The sequence below is a fragment of the Triticum urartu genome, chromosome 2 (genome assembly GCF_003073215.2).
Source record: "Triticum urartu cultivar G1812 chromosome 2, Tu2.1, whole genome shotgun sequence".
NCBI classification, from domain to species: Eukaryota; Viridiplantae; Streptophyta; class Magnoliopsida; order Poales; family Poaceae; genus Triticum; species Triticum urartu.
The window spans coordinates 731,083,448-731,109,095 of NC_053023.1; the positions used below are offsets into that span (position 1 = coordinate 731,083,448).

Sequence of the window (25,648 nt, forward strand, 5' to 3'; positions counted from 1 at the left end):
GTTACCGGAACCCCTCGGGAGCTATATGGGCCTTAGTGGGCTTTAGTGGAAAGGAGAAAGGAGCAGCCCAAGGTGGCTGCGCGCCTCCCCCCTCCCCTAGTCCTATTAGGACTAGGAGAGGTGGCCAGCCCCCCTCTCTCTCTTTCCCCCCTCAAGGAGTCCTATTCCAACTAGGATTGGGGGGGGGGGTCCTACTCCCAGAGGGAGTAGGACTCTCCTGGCACGCCACCCTTGGCCGGCCAGCCTCCCCCCTCTAGTCCTTTATATACGAAGGCAGGGGCACCCCAGAAAGACACAAGTTGATCCACGTGATCTATTCCTTAGCCGTGTGTGGCGCCCCCAGCCACCGTAGTCCTCGATAATACTGTAGCGGAGTTTAGGCGAAGCCCTGCTGCTGTAGTACATCAAGATCGTCACCACGCCGTCGTGCTGACGGAACTCTTCCCCGACACTTTGCTGGATCGGAGCCCGGGGATCATCATCGAGCTGAACGTGTGCTCGAACTCGGAGGTGCCGTAGTTTTGGTGCTTGATCGGTTGGATCGTGAAGACGTACGACTACTTCCTCTACGTTGTGTCAACGCTTCCGCAGTCGGTCTGCGTGGGTACGTAGACATCACTCTCCCCTCTCGTTGCTATGCATCACATGATCTTGCGTGTGCGTAGGAAATTTTTTGAAATTACTACGAAACCCAACACTACGTGTGAAGCGGAATACATAGCTGCTTCGGAAGCAGCGAACGAAGGAGTCTGGATGAAGGAGTTCATATCCGATCTAGGTGTCATACCTAGTGCATTGGGTCCAATGAAAATCTTTTGTGACAATACTGGTGCAATTGCCTTGGCGAAGGAATCCAGATTTCACAAGAGAACCAAGCACATCAAGAGACGCTTCAATTCCATCCGGGATCTAGTCCAGGTAGGAGACATAGAGATTTGCAAGATACATACATATCTGAATGTTGCAGACCCGTTGACTAAGCCTCTTCCACGAGCAAAACATGATCAGCACCAAGGCTCCATGGGTGTTAGAATCATTACTGTGTAATCTAGATTATTGACTCTAGTGCAAGTGGGAGACTGAAGGAAATATGCCCTAGAGGCAATAATAAAGTTATTATTTATTTTCTTATATCATGATAAAAGTTTATTATTCATGCTAGAATTGTATTAACCGGAAACATAATACATGTGTGAATACATAGACAAACAGAGTGTCACTAGTATGCCTCTACTTGACTAGCTCGTTAATCAAAGATGGTTATGTTTCCTAACCATGGACAAAGAGTTGTTATTTGATTAACGGGATCACATCATTAGTTGAATGATCTGATTGACATGACCCATTCCATTAGCTTAGCACCCGATCGTTTAGTATGTTGCTATTGCTTTCTTCATGACTTATACATGTTCCTATGACTATGAGATTATGCAACTCCCGTTTGCCAGAGGAACACTTTGTGTGCTACCAAACGTCACAACGTAACTGGGTGATTATAAAGGAGCTCTACAGGTGTCTCCAAAGGTACATGTTGGGTTGGCGTATTTCGAGATTAAGATTTGTCACTCCGATTGTCGGAGAGGTATCTCTGGGCCCTCTCGGTAATGCACATCACTTAAGCCTTGCAAGCATTGCAACTAATGAGTTAGTTGCGGGATGATGTATTACAGAACGAGTAAAGAGACTTGCCGGTAACGAGATTGAACTAGGTATAGGATACCGATGATCGAATCTCGGGCAAGTAACATACCGATGACAAAGGGAACAACGTATGTTGTTATGCGGTCTGACTGATAAAAGATCTTCGTAGAATATGTAGCAGCCAATATGAGCATCTAGGTTCCGCTATTGGTTATTGACCGGAGACGTGTCTCGGTCATGTCTACATTGTTCTCGAACCCGTAGGATCCGCACGCTTAAGGTTACGATGACAGTTATATTATGAGTTTATGCATTTTGATGTACCGAAGGTTGTTCGGAGTCCCGAATGTGATCACGGACATGACGAGGAGTCTCGAAATGGTCGAGACATAAAGATTGATATATTGGAAGCCTATACTTGGATATCGGAAGTGTTCCGGGTGAAATCGGGATTTTACCGGAGTACCGGGAGGTTACCGGAACCCCCCGGGAGGTATATGGGCCTTAGTGGGCCTTAGTGGAAGAGAGGAGAGGTGGCCAGAGATGGGCCGCGCGCCCCTCCCCCTTGGTCCAAATAGGACAAGGAGAGGGGGCCGGCCCCCCTTCCTCCTCTCTCTCCTCTTTTCCCCCCTCCGCGAATCCTATTCCAACTAGGAAAGCGGGGGAGTCCTACTCCCGAAGGGAGTAGGACTCCTCCTGGCGCGCCTCTCCTGGCCGGCCGGCCCCCCTCCCTTGAGCCTTTATATACGGAGGCAGGGGCACCCCCTAGACACACAAGTTGATCCATGTGATCATATTCTTAGCCGTGTGCGGTGCCCCCTTCCACCATAGTCCTTGATAATATTGTAGCGGTGCTTAGGCGAAGCCCTGCGACAGTAGTACATCAAGATCGTCACCACACCGTCGTGCTGACGGAACTCTTCCCCGACACTTTGCTGGATCGGAGTCCGGGGATCGTCACCGAGCTGAACGTGTGCTAGAACTCGGAGGTGCCGTAGTTTCGGTGCTTGATCGGTCGGGCCGTGAAGACGTACGACTACATCGACCAAGTTAACGCTTCCGTTGTCGATCTACAAGGGTACGTAGATCACACTCTCCCCCTCTCGTTGCTATGCATCACCATGATCTTGCGTGTGCGTAGGAAAATTTTGAAATTACTACAAAACCCAACAGTCTTCAGCGTTGGGAGATCTCAAATACTCCTCGCCAAACACTTGCACAATTCCGACAGCGAAGCGCTTGACACACATGATGGCTTGGCTCTCACCCATAGCCAAGTGATTATCAACTAGATCAGCCGGTATACTGTATGCCAACATACGCGAAGCGGCTGTCACCTTCTGAAAAGTGCTATGCCCGAGCTCTCCGGCGGCATTCCTCCTTTGCTGAAAAAAGCGGTCATGGCTCGCTAGTTTCTCTGCAATGCGCCTGAACAACTCGGTGCTCATCCTAAACCGGCGACAAAAATACGGCTCGGGGTATGTGGGATTCTCCGCAAAATAATGCCTGATCAATCTGTTGTGGGCATCGACCCTATCCCTCCAAATTTTTTGCCGACCCATAACCGAACCACCGTGTTTCGGTTTTTTATTAATATGCATAGCTAGGATCATTGCAAGATCCTCCTCCACTTCCATATCAAATTCTTCTTCGGAAGAATCATACGACGAACTCATCTACAATGTTGAATACTATGCTATAAATAAAAAACTACAATCAACATGCACGAAATTCATGGCTTTTGAGCAATACATACCTTCTAGGCGTTTTGTCGAACGCCTAGCGGGCGCCGAGCGGCAGCGAGCGCGCGGACGTTGTTCGTCGGCGGACCAGCACGTGCGCGGGGCGGCGGGCCTAGAGGGGGGCCGGAGAAAGCGCGCGCGGGGCAAGGATAGGCCGGGGAAGCGCCGGAACGGTCGCCGGGTGGCGCGGTCGGCGGCGGCGGCGCGGCTGGAGGGGGGGTGGGAGGTGCGAGCGAGCGCGCGAGAGTCCAGCGCGCGGGAGCGGGCGCAGCAAATAAGCGGCGCGCGATTACGTTTCGGCCCGCGCGCGCGATTTTCGCGCGCCCGCTGGAGCAGCTATTCCGGTTGCGCGCGTTAAAAAAGAGAATTTTGCGGCGCGGTGCTAGTTTGGCGCGCCTGTTAGAGATGCTCTTAGCAGGACACGGAAGCTCACTGGATGTGAGTGGCGGACGGAGCACCCCCGGCCACACGCACCTACGCTGGATCGCCTTGGATGCAACGGGATGAATGAGTTGGAGGTCGGTGTAGTCGAAGCCAGTGTGGCGCACATAGGGTCCACAGACGACAGGCGGCGCAAATCTATCTTAGAATGAAAAACAAAACAAAAACGTATATCAGTCATTGGATGAGTGCCCCCCCCCCCTACCCCACCCCATCGACCTCCATGGGGGCCGCGCTACGCAGAAGCTAGGGTGGAGATAGATCAGGAACTTGCGACAGATACCAAGTAAAAGGATTAGAAAGAAGAATTGGCGTAATATGATGTGTGTTGTATTGAGCCTCAGTGATGAGTGTGTGTGTGTATATATATAATTTCTATCAAAATCCGTGCAATCTGGCAAGATGGCTCGACGGAGTGGAAGCGATGAAGCTAGCGTCGGGATATACATATCAAAACTTTGAGATGCATGCTGGAGGAGCGGTCTTGTGGCGGAGTAATAGTAGTAGATGTAGTTGTATTAACGATCTACTTGCCTATATGGGATTAGTTACGCCATGAATGATCATAGTCATACTCGTTGCTATTATTGACAATTGTCCAACCGCAATTTGTTATCATGTCGTTTGCCTTCTTTTCAAGAGAAATACCTCTAGTGAACCTATGGCCCCGGGTTCTATTCTTCGATCAATACAAACTCCCCAAAATTGCTTTTTTATATTTGTCTTTCTTTATTTGTATCACTATCTATCTTTTGCTTTTAGTTTTGTAACTAGCAAGACGAAGGGCGTGACACCCCCCTTGTCAAGCTGGATGCAAGTATTATTTTTGTTTGTGTGCAAACACTATTTACATTGCTAGCAAAATGACTTATATTTAAAAACGGAGGGACTACTAACTATTGGATTGCTACAAATGAACGGCTCGTATCAATTTGGGACCGTCTTAAAAGAAAACACAAACAAATATATCGTGGCTTTTCATAAATCATTTTTTGTTTTGCGAAAATATTACTATATCGGATCACTATATGGTCCTTTGATAAAAAAGACGTTGAAGAACTTTCATACTTGATATCACTATACTGTTCACCAAATTGAGTACCTTGGACTTGGATGGTTGTGTCTGGGCCGTGGAGAGCACACACCGCGCTCGTGCCAGGTCCAGACAATGCCGCCGGTAGGAGGGTTGGAGGGCGCGGCTGGCTGCGGTTGGCTATGGACGCGAGCGCGCCAGAGTCAGAAGCGATGGGGTGGGAAGAGTCGAGCAAGGTGTCCGCTAGGGTGGATGCTGCCATGACAACCGTGCTAGAGAAAGATGGCTGGAAGCGATGGCTCGAATTAGTAGCATGGACGACCTTGATTGGGCAGCTGGTAGTACGTCCCCGTCGGCTAACAGTACCCACATTTACGCCACCGCCCAAACACGTGCTGGCCAGCTGGAATAATTTAACGTTGTGTCTCTACCGACATTTAATGTGTACCAAATTATTAGAAAAATAATTAACGTGTAAATAATTATGTGGATAATCTCCTCCCGTCTCTCCAAAGCGGTTGAAGACTAACTAAGACAATGCAGGTCTGTTGGACACGTACCTGCAGGGTGTCCAAATCATCATCGATTTTTTTAGAAAAAGATGAAGACCTCCGGCTTTTGCATCTGGACCATGCATTGTCCAAATCATCATCGATAAAGGATGCGGTTGATTCACTCTCTCAAAGATTTCTTTATAGTATATACGAAAAGAAACACGTTGTTCTGTGCTTATAGAGAGAGGCCATCCAGGCAGTTACCCACACACAACGGCGGAAGGCCACCATTCATGGCAAGACGGGAACAAAGAACCACGACGACAGTGCTCATCGCTTCGGCAAAGGAACAATCAATCGACACAAGAAAAAGACGAGAAGAATTGCCTCTGTGTGGTGCCATCACCCTCGGCACTGAACGCCGGAGCGAACCAGGTTTTCCACGGCAGAATGCATGGGTCCATAGAGGAATCGATCTGAAGTTTTGTTTCTTGAGAGACCTCATCACGGAGGGCAAGGTGTTTCTGCATTTCATTAAGAGAAGAGAGATGGTGTAGTTTATGAGAAAAAACAGACCCAAAAACTTAACATTCTCAATTAATTAATAAAAATCAAAAAGGAGAAAAAAAATCACTAGAGCTTGGTCAAATGCAACATCAAGGAACATTGTTAGAGCTAGACACTAGAGCACCATGGCCCAAAGCAATTAGGTGTGGCTCAAGTGCAACCGAACTAACCACGTTCCCGAAGAGAAACCATTCATGTCGTATGGCTCTTCTGTATCAGCCTAAAAGCATCATGTGCTAACATTATCAGGTGAAAAACATCCTGAAAGACCCATCTTCAACTTCCCCACGATGCCTGCAAAAGTTTGCAACGCCTCAATCACTTGCGGTGAGAGCGGTTTTTTGTGCATGTCTAGGTATGCTTTCATATTTTGCTTGCCCCCTCCGCTTTGCTCATCTCCGGAAGCTCACCAAAAGCCTTCAACAACCTATGCTCCACGTGCTTGGACATCGAAATGTTGCACAAATTGTTCTTCTTTTCTAGACGCCCACTTTTTCGCTAGTCATCCTTCTAGCTATGCTAAGGCGTCGATGTCCTAAGTAGAGGTCATGGGACCGCACAAGTAACCTTGTTAAGAAAGTCATCTGGAGATAATGGTGGTGCTTTTGCCTGCGCCGCCTTCGCAACAACACCGCTCACCTCAACCAGAGGCTCAACTAGAAAGCCAAGCTTGCGAAAGGCATTGAAACCAAGTGGTTCCTCTGAAGAATCAGACGTGCAAGGCTCCGCACATTGGAAGACATGGAGCAGCCATCGGGTCAGGACAACCAGAACTTAGCCTCCGAGCACATTGGATCAATGGATTTCTCAGTCCCCGCCGACTATCCACCAAGTGTCAACCACACATAATTGCCCCAAGCAGAGTAGCCCACAAGACAGTTGACGGCAGACAACACTTGAGTAGAAGGCACCAATGCTTCATCAAGCATAGGATTACGATGCTGCGCATCGATGCCCACCATCCAAACCGAGAGCATAGCAACAAGGAGATCATGCTCGAATTGAAAGGAGGGTGAGGGAAGATACAACAGTGCATGGCACGAGATGAGTGATCTCCAAGGAATGGCACCAAGAGAGCCTCAACGTACGAACGCATCCTAGAAGCAAGGTTGGCTAGCACGCCACAAACCAACCCCAACACCGAGTCGAGGACCGGATGGAGGCACCGATGAGGAGGGATCCGATGAAGGGCCAGGGCACTGGCTAGGAAGATGGAAATCCTTCTAGTAGCGCCAAAACTTCAGAGGTTCCTGGTAGTCCGCCGCAAAATGCGCTCGGACGGGCTAATCACCGGACGCAGATGCGGTGGCGCAACCCGCCTGCCCGTAGCAGTATCCGGGCATCCCCTACTCCCCCACACGTCAACCCAGTCTCCATAGTCTGTGGCAGCCAACAAATCCCCTATCCCAGTCGCCATTGCTTCGTCCTTGAAAACCACCGAACTGAGGCGAGGCCGCGGAGGGGAGGGTGAAGTAGCAATGACATCTTCATCTAGACTAACCCACTCACTACAGGCACCCCTCGGAAGGTCGGCAGCGACCCAAGCGGCAAGGGGCGGCCAGCAACGCACATCGCTACGGCGAGCTCCTGGACCACCACAGATTTGAGGCGAGACAGAGGGGCAAACGCAGGTGGGGAAGCCGTGTGGAAGGACGGGAGGGTGACAGCACAACATGACTTCCCTATACACATCCACAGAATCCTTGTGGCCCTTCACCTTAACCGAACCACCTCTGTAAGTGGTAGCCGAAGCATCTCCGCGGACGACAAGGCATGCTCCCGAACCACCACCAACTTAAGGCGGTCCTTAGGGTGGAAGGGGGTTGAAGCAACAACAGTTTATCAGAGCAAAAGAGGATAACGAGGCATTCAGTACGAATAGGGAGCCAAGGCATCATGCGCGCAATAGGTGCCACCCACCGATATGTCCAAATCTAGGTGTTACGAGGACGAAGCATCAAGGGCCGGATCCGCACGACAGCCTCCCCAGCACCAACGCGGCGTCATCTCCATTATGGGCGCACCGACACATGTCAGCAGCGCGAGCTCCGGCATGGGCCATCTCCATCCTGAACGCGTCGATTAGGATCTGGAGAGCCAGTAGCGTCTCGAGTTCCAAGAGAGGCACTTCGATGACGGCGATCAGGAGGGGGAGAGGGGAGTGGGAGATCAGGCAAGCAGGACTACTTTGGGTGGAGGGGATTGGGGTGGGGAGGGGCTTGCTGGCGGGTCACAGCTGTCGCGCAGCCGGGCTGTTTACCTGATAGGGGACAAGACATGAGTTTTTTTTCCTATCTGTTCATAGGCCCGGCCAACTTTAGAGCACCATCTAGAGTTTTCATATTCGAAATGATCTTCTCATGATCGTTTAACCATTGATTTGATTGTTAATTTTCTCTTGCACGTCTCTTCACTCATGCATATCTATTCCATCCGAGCCTATACACAACGAGAAAAGAAGCACCATCGCCCGTCCATCATTCAGGGCATCACCGATGATGGCAAACGCATGCGTGACCTCGCTACGATGGCACAGAAAGTCCGCGGGGAGGCATCAAGATCGGCTGGGCGCGGTAACACCCCTAGCGGAAGCAGGCTGAAGTGTAATGATTTACGGCGTGAACTCGTCCTCTCAGACAAAGGCGGGCGCAACCCCGTCGGCGGAAGCCCTTGGTGCCAGTATGCACGATAGCCACCAATGCCGCTCACTGATCTAGCCAACGGGAACGACAGCAGTGCCTAGTGCGTGCTAGTCACGGGTTGCTAGGTACATCAGCCGTGGCAATTCTAGAGCTAGTGCGCAGTGCTTAGTGCGCCGTGGTGCATGGCATGGCACTGTTAGCCAGACCCAACAGGCTGGCGTGCACGCAACAAGGCGTTGGGGTGAAATGGCACTTGGAAGCAAGGCAGGTTGCGCAAGGATGACTGGACGTACTGTGCAACTCATCGACAAGGCTGGGGCACGGCTTACAGGGCATTGAGGTGGCCGTGGAGGTCGGTGTTGCGGCGGCATGAATGCCAAGTTTGGTGTTGGGGCTATGGGTTGTGTGAGCGGGGCTGCTAGACTATGCGACCATGCTACGGCCGCTGGCTGCCACGGCTGTGGAAACATTCTCAGTTGGGTGAAATCACAACTTTAGTTTAAGGGTAGCCTTCTATGTGGGTGACAAGTGGTGTACTACATGTACACTTGTTATAACCTGGAAGTTGTGATTTTCTTTGTATATACATTGTTTTTGAAACATTTTAATTTTTATTCTTGAATTGTGCGTCCAAATTAAGTACTATTTTCACCATTGAGTTTCTTTTGTCGATATCTTAAAAATTAGATCCCATGAAAAGAGCTGTAAAAAATCGAAAAGCGAAAAAAAATCAGGAAAAATACCAAAACCGGGAAAAAGGAAAAAACAATACAAGAAACTAGAAAAGAATGGAAACAAAAAACCATGGGATAATAACAGAAGTAGGAAAAATCCAAAATAGGGACAACACAAATGTGCTTTTTTTTACTTTTTAGCGGCACGTGTGCTTCATGTGAAAAGCACACTTGTTATTCACCATGAAGCACACTTGTGATTTTCACATCATGTGCTTCACACAAGAATTCCAGGAAAAAATATCAATGAAACCTAACAAAAGCTAAGCAAAATCCAAAAGCCCAAAAAACACCCAAAAATGTGTGCACTTTTAAAAAAATTGTGCTGCCGCTAAAGCGCCAAGCACGGGATACGTGGCAGCGTTCAAAGGCACTACATGGCATGCTGGGACGTTCCCGTGCTAGTACCAGCTAAAAAAAAGTCGGAGTGGGTACCTGTGAATTAGTTGCTCCCTGCGAACCAACCTCTGGTTGAGATGGTTAGGTGAACAATGGTATCCTCAATCCACCAGGATTCAAATCCTAGTGCTCGCATTTATATATCCTGGATTTATTTCAGGAATTCCGGCAATACGCTTTCAGTGGGAGGAGACATTCCCATCGACTACGAGGCGTCTACGGTGACATCGTAAAATCTCAAGATGATATGCCGGCCCAGTCTCTCGGAGGTGCTTATAGGGGTAGGGTGTGCGTGTGTGTGTTCATAGGAGTGAGTATATGCGCATTTATATGAGCGCTTGCGTCTATACTGTGTTCAAAAAAATTTGTTGCTCCCCGACTGAGGGAACTGAGGGTGACCATGCGGGGAAAATAGTTGATCCCTGCTATCGCTCGAGCAAGTCTAGTAGAGTCCTCAAACCCCTAAACTAACTGCTTTTTTTTTACAGTTTTTGTTAAAAAAAAGCCGTAAACTAGAACCCTTAAACCCATAAAAAAAAAATTAGAGGTCCAACCCTTAAACATTTTCATAACCTGTACAAGTGAGGGTTGGGAGGAAAAACTCCCCCCAACCCGCACTCCTCTTCCACCCTCGCGCGGGAGGGAAGTTTCATCCCCGCGCCGCGCCCTTCCCCGATCCCGCCGCCGCCGCCACCAGCCCGCCGCCCTTCCGCGCCCCGCCTGCCCGCCGCCCCTCCGCGCCCTGCCCCGGCCCCCCCCCCCGTCCCCGCCCCGCTCGACGCGCCCCGACACGTCCCCGCCCGGCTCGACGTCGGCCTCCGACGCCGCCCCGGCCCGCTCGACGCCGGACCCGGCTCCCGAAGGTGAGATTTTTTTATTTTTCAGCTTTTAATTTTTGCTTCATTGGCACTCACATTGTTGCCACTCGGTATGTAGATGGAGGTGAACAACGACAACATGGACTCGTTGTCCGATTCGTCGGATTGGTCGTCATCCGACGATTCGGACATTGACGAGTTGTTGCAAGACGACGACATCGAGATGATGAGCCTCCTCGTCGATGTGCAAGCGTCTGAAGACCGCGTGAAGCTTATGGATCAGAGGAGAGGGTCGAATATGGGGTGAATCACCATCTACCGGAACCGCGCTCTCGGACACGAGCATTTGATGCAAGACTAGTTCGCGGAGGTACCTACATACCCTCCTCGTCTTTTTCGCAAAAGGTACCGAATGCATCGTAGTTTGTTTGTGAAGATTGTCACCGATTGTGAGGCCACCTCCGATTACTTTAAACGTCGTAGATCTGCCGCCGGTATCATGGGGTTTAGTGCATATCAAAAGATACCGGCAGCAATGCGGCTACTCGCTTATGGCATACCCGCGGATTATACCGACGAGTATCTTCGCATTGGGCAAGATACAACCACGGAGTCCGTCCGTAGGTTTGCCAAGTTGGTCATCCGGTTGTATGGTGAGCAGTATCTTCGGGCACCAAACGAGGAAGATACATGGATTTGGCATGCATTCTTTGGGTTGCCGGGAACACTCAATGATATCAATGTCCTCAATAGATCTCCTTTGTTCAAAAGATTAATTTCTGGGGATGCTCCAGCTTGCAACTACAAAATCATGGACAATGAGTACTCAATGGGATACTATCTCACCGATGGCATCTATCCCGAATGGGCAACTCTTGTGAAGTCCATCAAGGAGAAAAATGGGGTGCCCTTAACAAGAAAAGAGACTCATTTCACAAAGGCACAAGAGGCAGTCCGCAAGGATATTGAGAGAGCTTTCGGTGTTTTGCAAGCAAGGTTTGCCATAGTCGGGGTCCAGCTCGGTTTTGGGACAAAAAAACCTTGGTGAACATCATGAAATGTTGTGTGATTCTACACAACATGATCCTAGAGGATGAGAGAGGGTTAAACCTCCCTTGTTTCTATGACAATGTTGGTACCCGTGTGGAACCGGAAAGAAACCCTTCTCGCATACACGCTTTTCTTCAAGCACATCGTGAGATTGAGGATGCAACCACTCATGATCGGCTCCAGGATGATCTAGTAGAGCACCACTGACAGTTGGATGGGCGGCGCATTGGCCCATGATGTATCTTTGTTTTACTTTTCTATGTCCTATTTGATTCGAACAATTATTGTAATTTTCTCAAACATTGCTGTAATAATTTGAATGATTATTGTTTTATTCGGTGGTGTAATAATAACTAGAATGATTATTGTTTTATGTCAAATGTGATGGAATTTGTGATACGTCATATGATGAAATGTGTGATATGTGAAATGATAGATTTAAAGATTAGAGTTGAGGCAAAGACTAGAACCCTCAAACCCAACCCTTAAAGCAGTTTAAGGGCTCTAGTCTTTCCCCTGTTTTTCAACCCTTAAGTGTCAAAAACTGGCACTTCTCAACCCTTAAAACTGCTTTAAGGGTTTGAGGATTTGAGAGTTCTACTAGGCATGCTCTTGGCTGGCAAGTAGCAAATGCCAGGAAGGCTAAGTCACAGGTTGTTTTATCCCATTAGAAGATTTCGGCCCAATGGCCGAAAGGACCGAGGGCTCACGCGCTTCCTCTGATGCGTGTTTTTCTTTTGCAAGAAAACTTTTGATCTATTCATTTTCAATTATGAAGTATGATGTACACCAGAAATAATAAATATTACGTCCAGATCTATAGACTATTTAGCAACGACTACAAACACTGAAGCGAGCTAAAGGCACGCCGCCGTCATCTCCAGAGCCGGGCAAAACTTATTGTAGTGAACTGTTGGGAAGTCGTCGTGCTAAGGCCCCATAGGACCAGTGCACCGGAACAGCAACCGCCGCTGAGAAAGAGTAGCGTAGATCGGGAGAATCTAATTTGAAGACACACAAAGGTAGACGAACGACAACCAGATCTTAGCAGATCCATCAAAGACAGAATTCACCGAAGATACGCCTCCACACGCCCACCGACATCGCTAGATGCACCCGGAACGAGGGCTAGGTGGGGATAACATTATTTCATCATTAGGAAGCCGCCGTCTCACTTTCCTGAGCAGGACATAAACTTTAACAAAACTCAAAGAAACGTCTAACAACAAGGCCCTCCCCGACGGCAAGGGCCGGGATCCACCGCGACCCATGTCCCAAATGCCACCGGAGAAGAGGCGAGCTGACGTTGGTGCCGGCGGGAGGCGAAGGAACATTTTGGGGGGTGAGAGGAGGCATTGGCGGATGCATGTTAAAAAAGACAAAAAAAGAGTGGCATGGGCTGCTGGTCTGGGTTGTGCAGTTTCGGCCTATGACCATTTTCTTGTTTTATTTTTTCTCTGCACTCTGCCATGCCTGACTACACGCACGTAGTTTAGATTTTAGGTGAGGTGAATCTCGCAAAGCCGATGATGGGTTGACCGGTTAAGAGCAACTCTAGTAGACCCCGTAAAACCGTGACCCGCAAAACGCGTTTGCAGTTAGACGAAGAACTATTTTGCGGGTCGAAATTGTACGCAGCAGAGTAGAACTCGTATTTGAAAAAAAACTTTCGCGGCCTACATTATCATACACACTACATTCTACTACTACTACTAGAGGGGGGGTCTCCCGGCGGCGAGGCCAAGGTCGATATACCAAAATGGACAAGCTCGCGGCCAGGACGACACGGTGGAGGAGCTTAGTTCTCGTCGGAGCTGACGAGATCGATGAACTTCTACCTCTGCTCCTCGCGGATGCGCCTCCACTCGTTGTCCTTCTTCTTCGTGGCAAGGTTGGCCGCGACAGCCTGTTGGAGGATGAGGTCGTCCAGCTCCTCGTCGTGGCGCCGGCGCTCCACCTCCTCGCGCAAGCTCCCTTCGGCAATGGCGTCCGCGAGTCAAAATCGGCCACGAAATCTTCGGGCCCGACAACCCCTCGACGCTCGATCTCCTCCGGCTCCTACTTGACGGCGACGACCTCGATCTCCTCTGGCTCCTCCGACAACTCCCTCTTCACGGGGAGAAGCCTCGTGCCGGAAGAGGAGGAGCTCACGCCGTGGGAAGAGCTCGCAGCGGAGGACGAGACCGCTGCCGAGGAGGGCATACGCCCGTGCCGACGGTCGTACTCCTCTGTCTCCCCGACCAGGGAACGCCGCGGCGGCTCGAGGCCCTTGTTCCTCCACTTCCTCGCCGCTTGCTTCTTAGCGCCTTTCGAGCGGACACGCCGCTCGCGCTTGGGGTCGCCGCCCCTGCCGGAGCTGCCACTGGAGCTGTGGCTGGAGCTCCACATGTGGCCCCATAAGGCGGCTGGAGGCGGAAGGGGGCTCACCGGCGGCGAGAAATGTGAGGGGGAGTGGGGAATTGCAGCAAGGCGCGGAAGCGGGAGGATAGGGTTTCGACCCGCATATGCCTCGCGAACCCATAGATATACTGCTTCGGGGGGGAGAGGGAGGGGGTTTGCTGGCCGCGGTAAAACAATTTACAGGCCGGGCGTTGGCGGATGCATGTTAAAAAAGACAAAAAAAGAGTGGCATGGGCTGCTGGTCTGGGTTGTGCAGTTTCGGCCTATGACCATTTTCTTGTTTTATTTTTTCTCTGCACTCTGCCGTGCCCGACTACACGCACGTAGTTTAGATTTTAGGTGAGGTGAATGTCGCAAAGCCGATGATGGGTTGACCGGTTAAGAGCAACTCTAGTAGACCCCGTAAAACCATGACCCGCAAAACGCGTTTGCAGTTAGACGAAGAACTGTTTTGCGGGTCGAAATTGTGCGCGGCAGAGTAGAGCTCGTATTTGGAAAAAACTTTCACGGCCTACATTATCATACACACCACATTCTACTACTACTACTACTACTAGAGGGGGGGTCTCCCGGCGGCGAGGCCAAGGTCGATATACCAAAAACAAGCTCGCGGCCAGGACGACGTGGTGGAGGAGCTCAGTTCTCGTTGTGGCGCCGGCGCTCCACCTCCTCGCGCAAGCTCCCTTCGGCAATGGCGTCCGCGACCACGTCGAAATCGGCCACGAAATCTTCGGGCCCGACAACCCCTCGGCGCTCGATCTCCTCCGGCTCCTACTTGACGGCGACGACCTCGATCTCCTCTGGCTCCTCCGACGACTCCCTCTTCACGGGGAGAAGCCTCGCGCCGGAAGAGAAGAGCTCACGCCGTGGGAAGAGCTCGCAGCGGAGGACGAGACCGCTGCCGAGGAGGGCGTACGCCCGTGCCGACGGTCGTACTCCTCTGTCTCGCGAACGAGGAAGCTCGGCGGCGGCTCGAGGCCCTTGTTCCTCCATTTCCTCGCCGCTTGCTTCCTAGCGCCGTCCGAGCGGACACACCGCTCGCGCTCGGGGTCGCCGCCCCCGCCGGAGCTGCCACCGGAGCTACGGCCGGAGCTTCACATGCAGCCCCATAAGGCGGCTGGAGGCGGAAGGGGGCTCACCGGCGGCAAGAAATGTGAGGGGAGAGTGGGGAATTGCAGCGAGACGCGGCGGCGGGAGGATAGGGTTTCGACCCGCATATGCCTCGCGAACCCATAGATATACTGCTTCGGGGGGGAGAGGGAGGGGGTTTGCTGGCCGCGGTAAAACAATTTACGGGCCGGGCGAGTATACGGGCTCTGTTCTGACCAGAAAATTGGGCCGAGCCCGTATACTCGCCAGAATTTTGCGGGTTTACAACATATAAGGGTTCTCTCTAGAGTTGCTCTAAGCTGTGCGCAATATGTGTGTCCTATCTTTCTTTTTTAAGCCAAGCGCATGTAAAGTCTCCGAGCTGGCAGAGCTGCAGCAAGCAAATAGACAAACCTCAAATAATAAGCAGTCACTGAATAGCTAGCAAGGAGCTCATCAGAGGGACATGGATTTTCTGCTTGCGATCTCATATGCACCATTGTGAACAGAAAAATCGAAAACTAAAATGTAAACCAATTAAAAAAAGAATTGGTTTGGGAACAAACGAGAAATTTTGAATATGCATGCAAGTTTTCATGAAGAAACAAGATTCCAAAAATGCTCCCAATCAAAAACAAAATTGATGCTCCAAAAAGTCTGTTTTTTTAGCATCAATTTTTTTCTTTTGATGGAAGCATTTTGGAATGTTTTTTCCTCCTGAAATTTGCACACATCTTGAAAATTCGTCAATGTTTGTCTCAGAAAGATTCAGATTTTTTATTTGTTATATTTTTTCAATTTTACTGTTTATGAGGGTGCATATGAACTCGCGAGCAGAAGGGTACTTTAGCTGATCCGGGTCTTTGATAATGTATCGCTTATAGTGATACTTACGAGCGATCGTCTACAGCCTCGCTTACTCGGTAGCGTGGGTGGGCCAGCCCATTTGTGCGAGATATAAGACTGCTCGCTCATCGGCTCGCTTTTAGTGTTTTTTTAGTTTGGTTTCCTGTCGTGGTTTTTTGGATAGTCATGAATTAAAAAAACTACTCAGTCATTTAAACAATCTGCATGAATTATAAAAATAAGAACATTTTTTCAAAGTTTCTGAACAATTCTTGGAACCACAAGCATTTTTTGAATTGGTGAACAAAATTTGTAAAACATGAATATTTTTGAAAAATCCAAACAATTTAGAGAATTCGTGAACAAAATTTGAGAATAAGACCATTTTTTCATATGTATTTTTTGAAAAATATATTTTTTAAAAAAAATCCAAATAATTCTGAAAATTAAATTGTCAAGAAAAATATTTGCTAAATTCAAAAAATGTTTCCAAATTAAAAAAAATTCAACAATAAAAAAATTGTTCGTAAATTTGCAAAAAGTTCATAAATCCAAAAGTACTCACAAATTTGTGAAAAATTTAAATATTTTGTAACTCTGGTCGACCAGAGTTATATTAGATTGGAGGGCCAAGAAATTAAACTCATGTTTTTTATATATTGGTATAAATATTTTGTAACTCTGGTCGATGCATTGACATGTCAATCAAAGCCCACGTTACAACAACCTTACTTTGATTACTCTTCCTTCATGTTACAATAGTATATGGTGGACTGATTTTTCCAAGTCTTCCATTGGGTACAACATAATGATCACTATGTATATCTTCAACCCTTGTTTTTTAGTAATGATCACTTCCTTAGTGTTGAACTATGTATGATTTATTTACATTGTTTGTCTCTGCGACGTGCATTGCCCGTCTATCTTTGCTATTCTATGAAAAAGAGAGTCTTCCTAGCTATTGGATATAAGCTACCTCTACGTCAGGCAGGAGGACTTCTAAGTCAGGAAAGAACACTTCTACAACATTCTCTATGTAGACTGCACCATTATCAGTACTGGTGGAGCTAGGAATTTGCCAAAGCCTGTAAAAATGCGACATCACATGTGTAATACAAAAGCTTACCAATATAACAACGTAAATAGCTTAATAAAGTGTTACAACATTACTTATCACTAAATATGTCAGAAATTCACAAAAAATACAATACAAATATTGTTGGAAAGAGAAATAATCATATATGAATAAAAGATAACATGAGTAGAAAGGTGTAACACTAGCTACTTTTACGCATTCACTTTGCCATGAAAGCATTAACTATATCATCTTTGTTTACTTCCAAAACTAGAGCTCCCCCATTGAAAGTCACTAAGCAATGGCTCAATAGATTATCACCCATACGATTTCTCAACTTATTCTTCACTAGTATCATTTCTTGGAACTATATCAAGGCTCTCGATGCCCACCAATAAGATTATTCCTTTAAAAAACAGAACATTTTTTTAAATCCCAAACATTTTTTGTAAAATGCGAACATTTTCCGAATTTAGGAATTACTTTGGAAAATACGAATATTTTTGAAGCTTTGAATATTTTTTTAAAGCATGACCATTTTTTGATATTTCAGAACATTTTCAAAAAAATTAACAGTTTTTTGAAAAAATAAAAGTAAACATGAAAAAGAAAAAGAAATGAAAAGAGAAAAAAAGGGGAAATGGGAAAAGATAAGAAAAAATAAAAAGAAAGGAGAAAAAGAAAGATAAAAATGAGAGAAATAAAAAGAAAAGGTGAAAATATATAAACACGAAAAGAATAAGAAAGACCGGTAAAAGGAAAAAACGGCTGTGCTTGTATCTACGCAAATGGGACGGTCCATCGCATTGCTCGGCTGCTTGCTTGTGCGAAGCACCGGCAGTTTGACGCAGCGCACGTCAAATCGACCTCTAAAAATCAAATCGCATACCCACCATCTCATGGGCACGCGCTGCGCCTACCCACTGTTTTCAGTTTTTGTTTTAGATTATTTATCGAAATATTCATGTTGCAGTCTTTATGAAATACTCTCTTCGTTTCTAAATATTTGTCTTTGTAGAGATTTCGACAAGTGACTACATACAGAGCAGAATGAGTGAATCTACACCCGAAAATATGTCTATATAGATCTGTATGTGATAATTCATTTGAAATCTCTAAAAAACAAATATTTAAAAACGGAGGAGGTATATTGCAACCGATTCTCATAGTAACCCCGTGGCGCATCATCATTTAGTAAAGAAAACATAGGAATACGGTTTTATCCACAAGCCAAAGCCAAGAGAACTAGTAGTATAGTACCCCTCTGGGCTCTGGCTACGTATAATCTTACAGAGATACTATTAGTACATTATTGCAGGATAAAGCCTCCCATGTAACTCATCAGTCTAGCGAGCGACCACTTAGAGACGAATCAGACATCTCCTTCACCGGAAGGAATCTTGGCATAAGCGTCACAAGCAGTGGCGGAGCTAGCGAATTTCCAAAGCCCGGACACATCATAAGCTAAAGTTTTGCTTTGGTCTAATAAACACCACAAGTATCATATTTGGATAAAACCTCATGTGTAATATATATCATAGAAGTAAATAAAAACATTAGATACAATACCAAATAATTCCCGAATACCTTTCGACGCTTATATGAGAAAACTCCAATCTCCAATGTTTATGTTCATGTTCATTCTGTTGATGTAGACTTTGCCGTGATCCACTTGTGAATTCTTCTAGTTAAACAAAAAATCTGCTCAATTCTATAGAACTTAAACAAGTAGTATAATTTTGAATCTGGCACAATCTATGTTGAACTGCACAGTTGTCATAAGTTATATAGAACAACTCACCTAGCGGCCGCGTGCTCGTCGGAGCAGGAGTCTAATTCTCGTGGGGGAGTCGCCGTTTTGGCCCACGTGCACGCGCTTTCGATCATGACTGTCACCGGCCGGAGTCGAGGCCCCGCCGCTCACCATATATCTTGTCGGCCTATCGCCTGCTCGCTCTCCGCACTCCGCCGGCGGCCAGTACACCTCCGAGATCGATAGGTAGCTAGGGCAGCGTGCGTGCCGCGGAGCGTCAGTTCCATACCATCTGGCGAATCGCAAGTCCCTCGTCTAACAAGATTTGCTTCCTCAATCGATCGATTCTGAATCGTGTTTCAGGAGCTGGCTTCTCTTACGGCTGCTGCGAGCTAGCCCATGTTACGAAACATGTGAATGGGCCTATGGCTCCTGGTTGTAGCGAGAAAGGCCCAGAAGGCAAGGATAGCGCAGTTCGTTTGTTTCCAACGTTATTTCGCGATTTTCCAGCGTATTTCAACATGTTAAACGATTCTGGCGGCTTGGATAGCTCGCTGGAGTTCATCTAAACGCGCCGTCGAGCCCGGGCACGTGCCCAGGGTGCCCGTACGGTAAAATCGCCCCTGGTCACAAGGCACCACCTCCTTCCTCTCCATGGCTTCGTAGTAGAACACCGTGGCCGCCGCCAGATAGACCAGCTGCAGCGCACCGAACATAAAAGCATACCCAGCGAGCACGCACAGGCCCGCCGCCATGCTCCTCCTCGAGTACACAAGAGCAGCCCGGTACACCGGAGCCACGACGGTGGGCAGGAGATACGTCAGGAGCACCAGCAGGAGGCCCTCCTTCCTCCTCACCCGCGTCATGAGCCGCCACGCCTGCCTGAGCGCGCGCACGCCGCGGCGCTCCCCGTCGACCACCGACGCGGCAACGCTCACCAGCGCGAGGACGGCGAAGCATAGCTCGGCGAGGAGCGTGAGGAGGAAGACGAGGCCCTGGACGGAGAGGACCCGCGACTGCCCACCGCGCATCATCACGGCAGTACCAGCACGCATGGCGACCAGTACGGCCGTCCACGCCAGGTCGAGCGCGGTGACCACGGCGAAGGTGATAGCAGGGCCCTTCAGGGTGTTCCCCTTGCAGATCACCTTGCGGACGAGCTCGGCCAGCGAGTAGCGGTCGCCGGAGTAGGTCGTGGAGGCCGCGAAGAAGGCGAGAGCCTTCTTGACGAAGCCAAGCGCCAGCATGAGGATCACTTGGGCGATGGAGATTAGCATGATCTTTATGGCGCCCTCTTCGAGCTTGGCACCCTCTCCGCAGGAGAAGCCGGTGTTCCTCATCTCGATGAGATAGATGGACCTGACCATGTCGTCGACGAGAGGCTGGATGAACACGACATGGACTGAGCGGGCAAGGAAGGTGGCGACGGCCAACACAAGGAACACCGGCGTGAAGAGCTTAGGGTTTCGCGTGGGGAGGATCAGAGCTTCCTTTAGGAAACTAAAGCACCACGAGCTTGGGGTTTTGGCAGCCATGGCCAGTTGTTGAAGCTTCTTCAAGGTCTGGGAAGAGAGGATTATTGTGGATCGATTGGCTAGTGCTGTGGAGGGTTTATATAGTTGATTGAGGGCTAACCCCTGATGTGTGCTCGGCAGTTAGTGGAGAAATTAGAAACCTAGGGCACGTTGTTGTATTGTACCCAATGGAAGACTTGGAAAAATCAGTCCACGATATGCTATTGTAACATGAAGTGTCATCAAAGTAATTAAGGGTGTTGTAATGTGGGATTTTGATTAGTCCAACAACTCTAAAATTATGTTGAATATCTAAAAATTTGTCTTAGTGTTCCTAATTACACATTTCATCCTTTAATAACACCGTAATGATTAAGATATACATCTTTAACCTTTTTTTTCTAATAAAGATTATTTCCTTAGTCATGAACCATGTATGATTTCTGTACATTATTTGTCTCTACGACGTGCATTGCCCGTCTACCTTTGCTATTCTATGAAAAAGAGAGTCTTCTAGAGATTGGATATATGCTAGTAGTCATGGGGAAAGCGATACAAGGGATGACCTCTACGTTAGGCAAGAGGACTTCTAAGTCAATCAAGACCACTTCCACGACATGATCTATGTAGACTGCATCATTATCAGTAGTGGTGGAGATAAGAATTTGCCACGGCCTTTAAAAAAAGAATTTGCCACAGCCTTAAAAAAAGAATTTGCCAAAGGGTGTGTTAAAAAATGTGATATCACACGTTTAATATAAAGTTTATACCAACATAATAACAATGTTAATAGCTTAATAAGGTGTCACAACATTGTAGTTCACTAAATATGGCAGATATGCACAAAAAAATACAATACAAATAGTTGGCAAGAGAAGTAGTCTTATATGAATAAAAGATAACATGAAAATGCTCTTTAGAGCTCGGGCTCCATGGAGCCCGAGTTTAACTTCACTACAACAAGAACCCCCCTTTAACAACGCATAATTTGCAACGCTTTAAGGATGTGTTGTCAGGTATCTTCTATACCTACGCATATATGTGTTGGTACCCTGTTTGTTGCTAGTGGTGTGAACAACAACGGATACTATGTGATGCACGCTATGCGTTGCTACTTTAAAATGTAGTTTAATAACGATTAGATGCACTGTGCAGATCACATGTTATCATTCCATCACATGAATTAAAAAGGAAAAAGTGGCACATGATACTCGAACCAGCAACCTCACGGTTATTAACTTGAGACAACTATCTCACATTGTTTCCAGTAAGATTCCTTATAAATGAACCAACGCACACACACCTGGGACATAGCAAGTCCAGGTCCGCTTCTAAAAACGAAAGCAAGTCCAGGCCCAGGAACGTGCACACGGGGCCTAGCGAAATGGGCTGCCGCTGATTTTTAATGTCGCTCAGTTGCTACTTGCAATTTACTCACAAAAAATATCTATTTGTACAAATTCTCTAAAAAATGATTGCTACTTGTACGTTACATTCAAAATGAAATTGCTACTTGTATGTTACACTCAAAATGAAGTTGCTACTTGTACGTGTATGTTCACTTGAAATCCGACATTTTATCAAATAAAGAATCTATTTATAAAAATATTTGTATTTTAATAATTTTATATAACCATGTCAAAATACAAGTAGTGCAAATTTTGTTCATGCAAGTGAAAATTGTCCTTGTAATTTTGGAGAGTTCGTGTTTCTCAGAAAACATGGAATTTTTAATTTTTTAGAAAAGAAACCTTCGTGTATTTTCATAATGTTCATCGTGCATTTTTAATTATACATGCTCCATTTCATGAAAACATATCATGTATTTAGCAATTGTTCATCGTATATTTGAATAATGTTCATCATGTATTACCAAAAAGTCATAGTGAATTTTAAAAATATTTATTGTGTATTCAAAATTTATTCATCATGTATTTTAAAAAATACTCACATATTTCAAAGGAAAATACCTATCTGAGGAAAAAAAAGCACATCATGTATTTTAAACATGTTCGTTGTGTATTTCAGAATGTTCATCATGTATTTAAAAATGTTTAATATATATTTCAAACTGTTTATCGTGTTTTAGAAATGTTCATCACATATTGAAAAATATTATTTAAAAAATCATATATAAAAATATTCTAAATAAAAAACATGAAAAACAAAAAAAAAGCCTAGGGTTCCTTGTCACTGTCTTGGTGCCTTTCCTTTCTTTGGTCCAACAACGTCGTCGTTGTCTTGAGGAGTGGTGACCCCTCCCTTTCCTCTGTTATTAGTTCTAGTACGTCATCACTTTCGCTTGGGTATTGGTTCCTTGGTGACATAGACATGGTGGTGGCGACAATGGCACAAGGTGGTGGCGGCAAAGGTAATCATCCACCACGGCCCCCTCGCTCATGAACTCGCCATAGATTTGGCTCTCCACCAACCGATGATGCATGAGGAGGGTGAGGTTTATAGCGTTGGTCCTTCTGCGCTAGCCGAAACCCCAACACTGGTGGCGCCAGCTGCTCCTTCTTCATGACGATGTTGAAGTGTGCACTACGCCTACTCCATGGTGAAGATGGCATGGACCAGCGTGGGCACGGGCACCGGCTCATCGTCGGACGCCTTCTCCATCATAGGGTCATTGTCGCTCACCTCAGACGAACTCGCTGGCAAGCCGGCCGCAAGACCAGCTAACTCGTACTTCTGCTCCGTCGAGAGGGTCTCCCACAACGCGCTAGAGCTCGCCGTCATGGCGGAGGTGGTGCACAGAGGAGGAACAAAAGAGATCGTGGAGTGCGCAATCGCGTGCAATGTGTTGTTTCAATGTGGGCGATCGGAGTGGGTTTCCCAATCTCCGTGACAGTTCAATGTCGGTGGGCGGATGGACGGTCAACCGACTTCAATGCGTTAGATAGTCGTCTTGTCTCCCCATGCCATCATGTTCCTCCGGCATGGAACATGCGTAGAGACCGGGCCGCGACGCGGGCGGCGCTTTCGGCTGTCGTGCCACTTCAATTCCGGTTCCAGTGACAGGTCATGTCCGCGCTGGGCCATCATGAATGTGGCACGACTAGCGGAGGGCGGTTGCGTGTGAGAGGGCAAGGGCGCCAGAATTATTTTTCGGTAAGACCGGGGTGTCAGACGCGTATGTGGCATTGGTCGGACGCCCACAAACCTTTCGCTTTACGGAAAATGGACACGGACGTGCGCACATACAAATAGGGGTTCATACTAGATGAAAAATTACATCCGGACATCATGGTTCGGATGTGCATTTTAAGGGTCTGCTTTGAAAATACCCTAAATATTTATGTCCTCTATATCTAAATATAAGACGGTTTTGTAGTTCAAAACTTAAAACAACATCTTATACGGATAGTATTTTGGTAAATTTGATGATATGAACAAAGTAAGTGGTATATCTAAGAATTTTTTAACCAACCAGATTAGTCAAAACTAATAATAATGTAACGTGGCAACCCAACAGAAAAAAACATCGTATATAAAAAAATGAGCGCACGATGCGAGATGTTTTTGGATGTGCGTGGCGGGATCTAGGAAATTTCAGGTGACCATATATTATTACTTCTAGATCTAAAAGAAATTTTATCTCCCACAAACCCACTACCGCAACACCTCCGCAACGCCGCCGGCTCTCTCGCTGCAACCGCCCCCTATACTACCACTACTCGTGCCTTCATGGCTCGCCTCCCCGCCGAATCTAGCCTCTCCTGTGTTTTTCCTCTCCATCCGGTTAATCCCTCCCCGTCGTTCTCTCGCCGCTCGTTTACCTTGCGCCGCCGAGACAAAGAGGAGCACCGTGGGGAAGTCTTGGTCGCCACCCATACCCTCACTGCCTCCGTCGTTCTCATCCACCCCCCTCCTTTCTCCTGGATCATGCGGCAACAGCAAGGTCCACGGCGCTGGGCCACCTCCGATGTTGGACGACGTAAGTTCGGGCTCCATCCGCATCACCTCCTCAATGGTCTCCGGCCAGCAACTCTGCTCGTGGCGCACGTCCATTCGCCTCAGGTATCTCCACCTCGCCAATGCCTCCTTGTAGTCGCTTCGCCTATTTCCCGCCGCGGCAGCACCGCCGGCATGGTACGTGCACCTTCAAGGCCGCTGTATGGCTCAACCCGCAGTAGTCCAGATGCTTACTCCCCCCGTTGCCCGCTTGTTTGATTGTTTGCTAACAACTTAAACTAATTCACCAATGGATTTTCAACTCACCTTTGTTAACTTTTTTTAGGCTAACTCACCTTTGCTAACTGCTCCACACTGATATGCATTTTTCCTCTCGTCCATACCTAATCCTCATACTTTTGATAACTTCATGGATCTGCTTAAGTGCCAACTCAATTACTACTAATAGGCATCCCCTGCGGCAGTACGGTCCTCTACTCAAGTAGCAAACTTGCAGTTCACTAACCATTTTATGTGATCTAATCTGCTCTATTCTCCTTCGCAGGGTAAATGAGGTGTGAGATCCATAATGCTAGCTTCATCAAAGGTCATCCAAATTTGGCCAGAGGAACCGCTCAGGATATTTTACAGATTACTATTGCAGTTCCACTCCGGTGAGATGGCTGAATTCTTGTACTCTCAGGATACTCACCAGGTACTAATAAGTAGTAGTACTTCTCCACAAGTATATGTTGTAGTCTATAGCTAGTCTGTCTGATCGATTTCTGCGCGTCAAATCCTAGCTAGGGATAAGGTGCATGCATATCTGATTAATTTCGCAATGGCAAATGCAAGTGTCGAAATATATATTATTCTCCCAACTATGCTACCCAACCCACGAGGGAATCCCCAACTAATCTGGTTGATTTCTAAATGTATACATGTCCAGTTTAGCATATTTTCAAGTAGTAGCTTTGGATCACCATTCAGACCTAACAGGTTACGAACTGATTAGTTACTATAGTAGCAACACTGCATTATACATGACAAAGGCGCCATTGATACAATTGCAGATTATGGAGCATGAGCTGTTATCTCCAGAGACAGCCAAAAAAAACCTTGTGACAAGATCACGTAATAAATCACACAATATTGAGTGTGCAAGGACAAGGGAAGAGTCAATTACAGCGAAAACTACGATGATGGCAGAATTCATTGTAGAACTCAATCAACAATTATCACCTCATTTGTAACAATAATGAATTTGTTTGTCTTGACTATATATGTGTGTATTAGAGTTCGGACAAAACATAGACTGCCTTTTTGTCACGATGACCATATTCTGAACATATACAAGTTCATAAATCTTTTGGTTGGTCTTTGGGGGGGGGGGGGGGGGGGGGGGGGTGGCAAGCTATGGTTATCGAGGCAGAGTGATGCTTGCTTTTGAACAAATGGGTGTTAAAAAATTGGTGACAAGCAGATCCCTGATGGTAATGATCTTGGTGGTTTG

The 25,648-nt window shown here is 47.3% G+C and overlaps 1 protein-coding gene across 3 annotated transcripts; it reads right to left on the reverse strand.

Moving 5' to 3' along the window:
* Positions 1-18,123: 18,123 nt before the first annotated feature.
* Positions 18,124-20,330, reverse strand: LOC125540246. Of its 3 annotated transcripts, none has more exons than XM_048703822.1 (2): positions 19,351-20,321; positions 18,124-18,382 (listed from the first exon to the last, which is right to left on the reverse strand). In XM_048703822.1, the coding sequence occupies exons 1-2, from the start codon at positions 20,257-20,259 to the stop codon at positions 18,344-18,346; spliced, it is 948 nt and encodes a 315-aa protein (XP_048559779.1). In that variant the 5' UTR covers positions 20,260-20,321; the 3' UTR covers positions 18,124-18,343. The 3 variants fall into 3 exon arrangements, 1 of the variants encoding a protein (XP_048559779.1); XR_007297251.1 differs by lacking the exon at positions 18,124-18,382 and adding an exon at positions 18,458-18,655 and having other exon boundaries at positions 18,773-20,330; XR_007297250.1 differs by lacking the exon at positions 18,124-18,382 and adding an exon at positions 18,458-18,652 and having other exon boundaries at positions 18,773-20,321.
* Between the last annotated feature and the right edge of the window lie 5,318 nt (positions 20,331-25,648).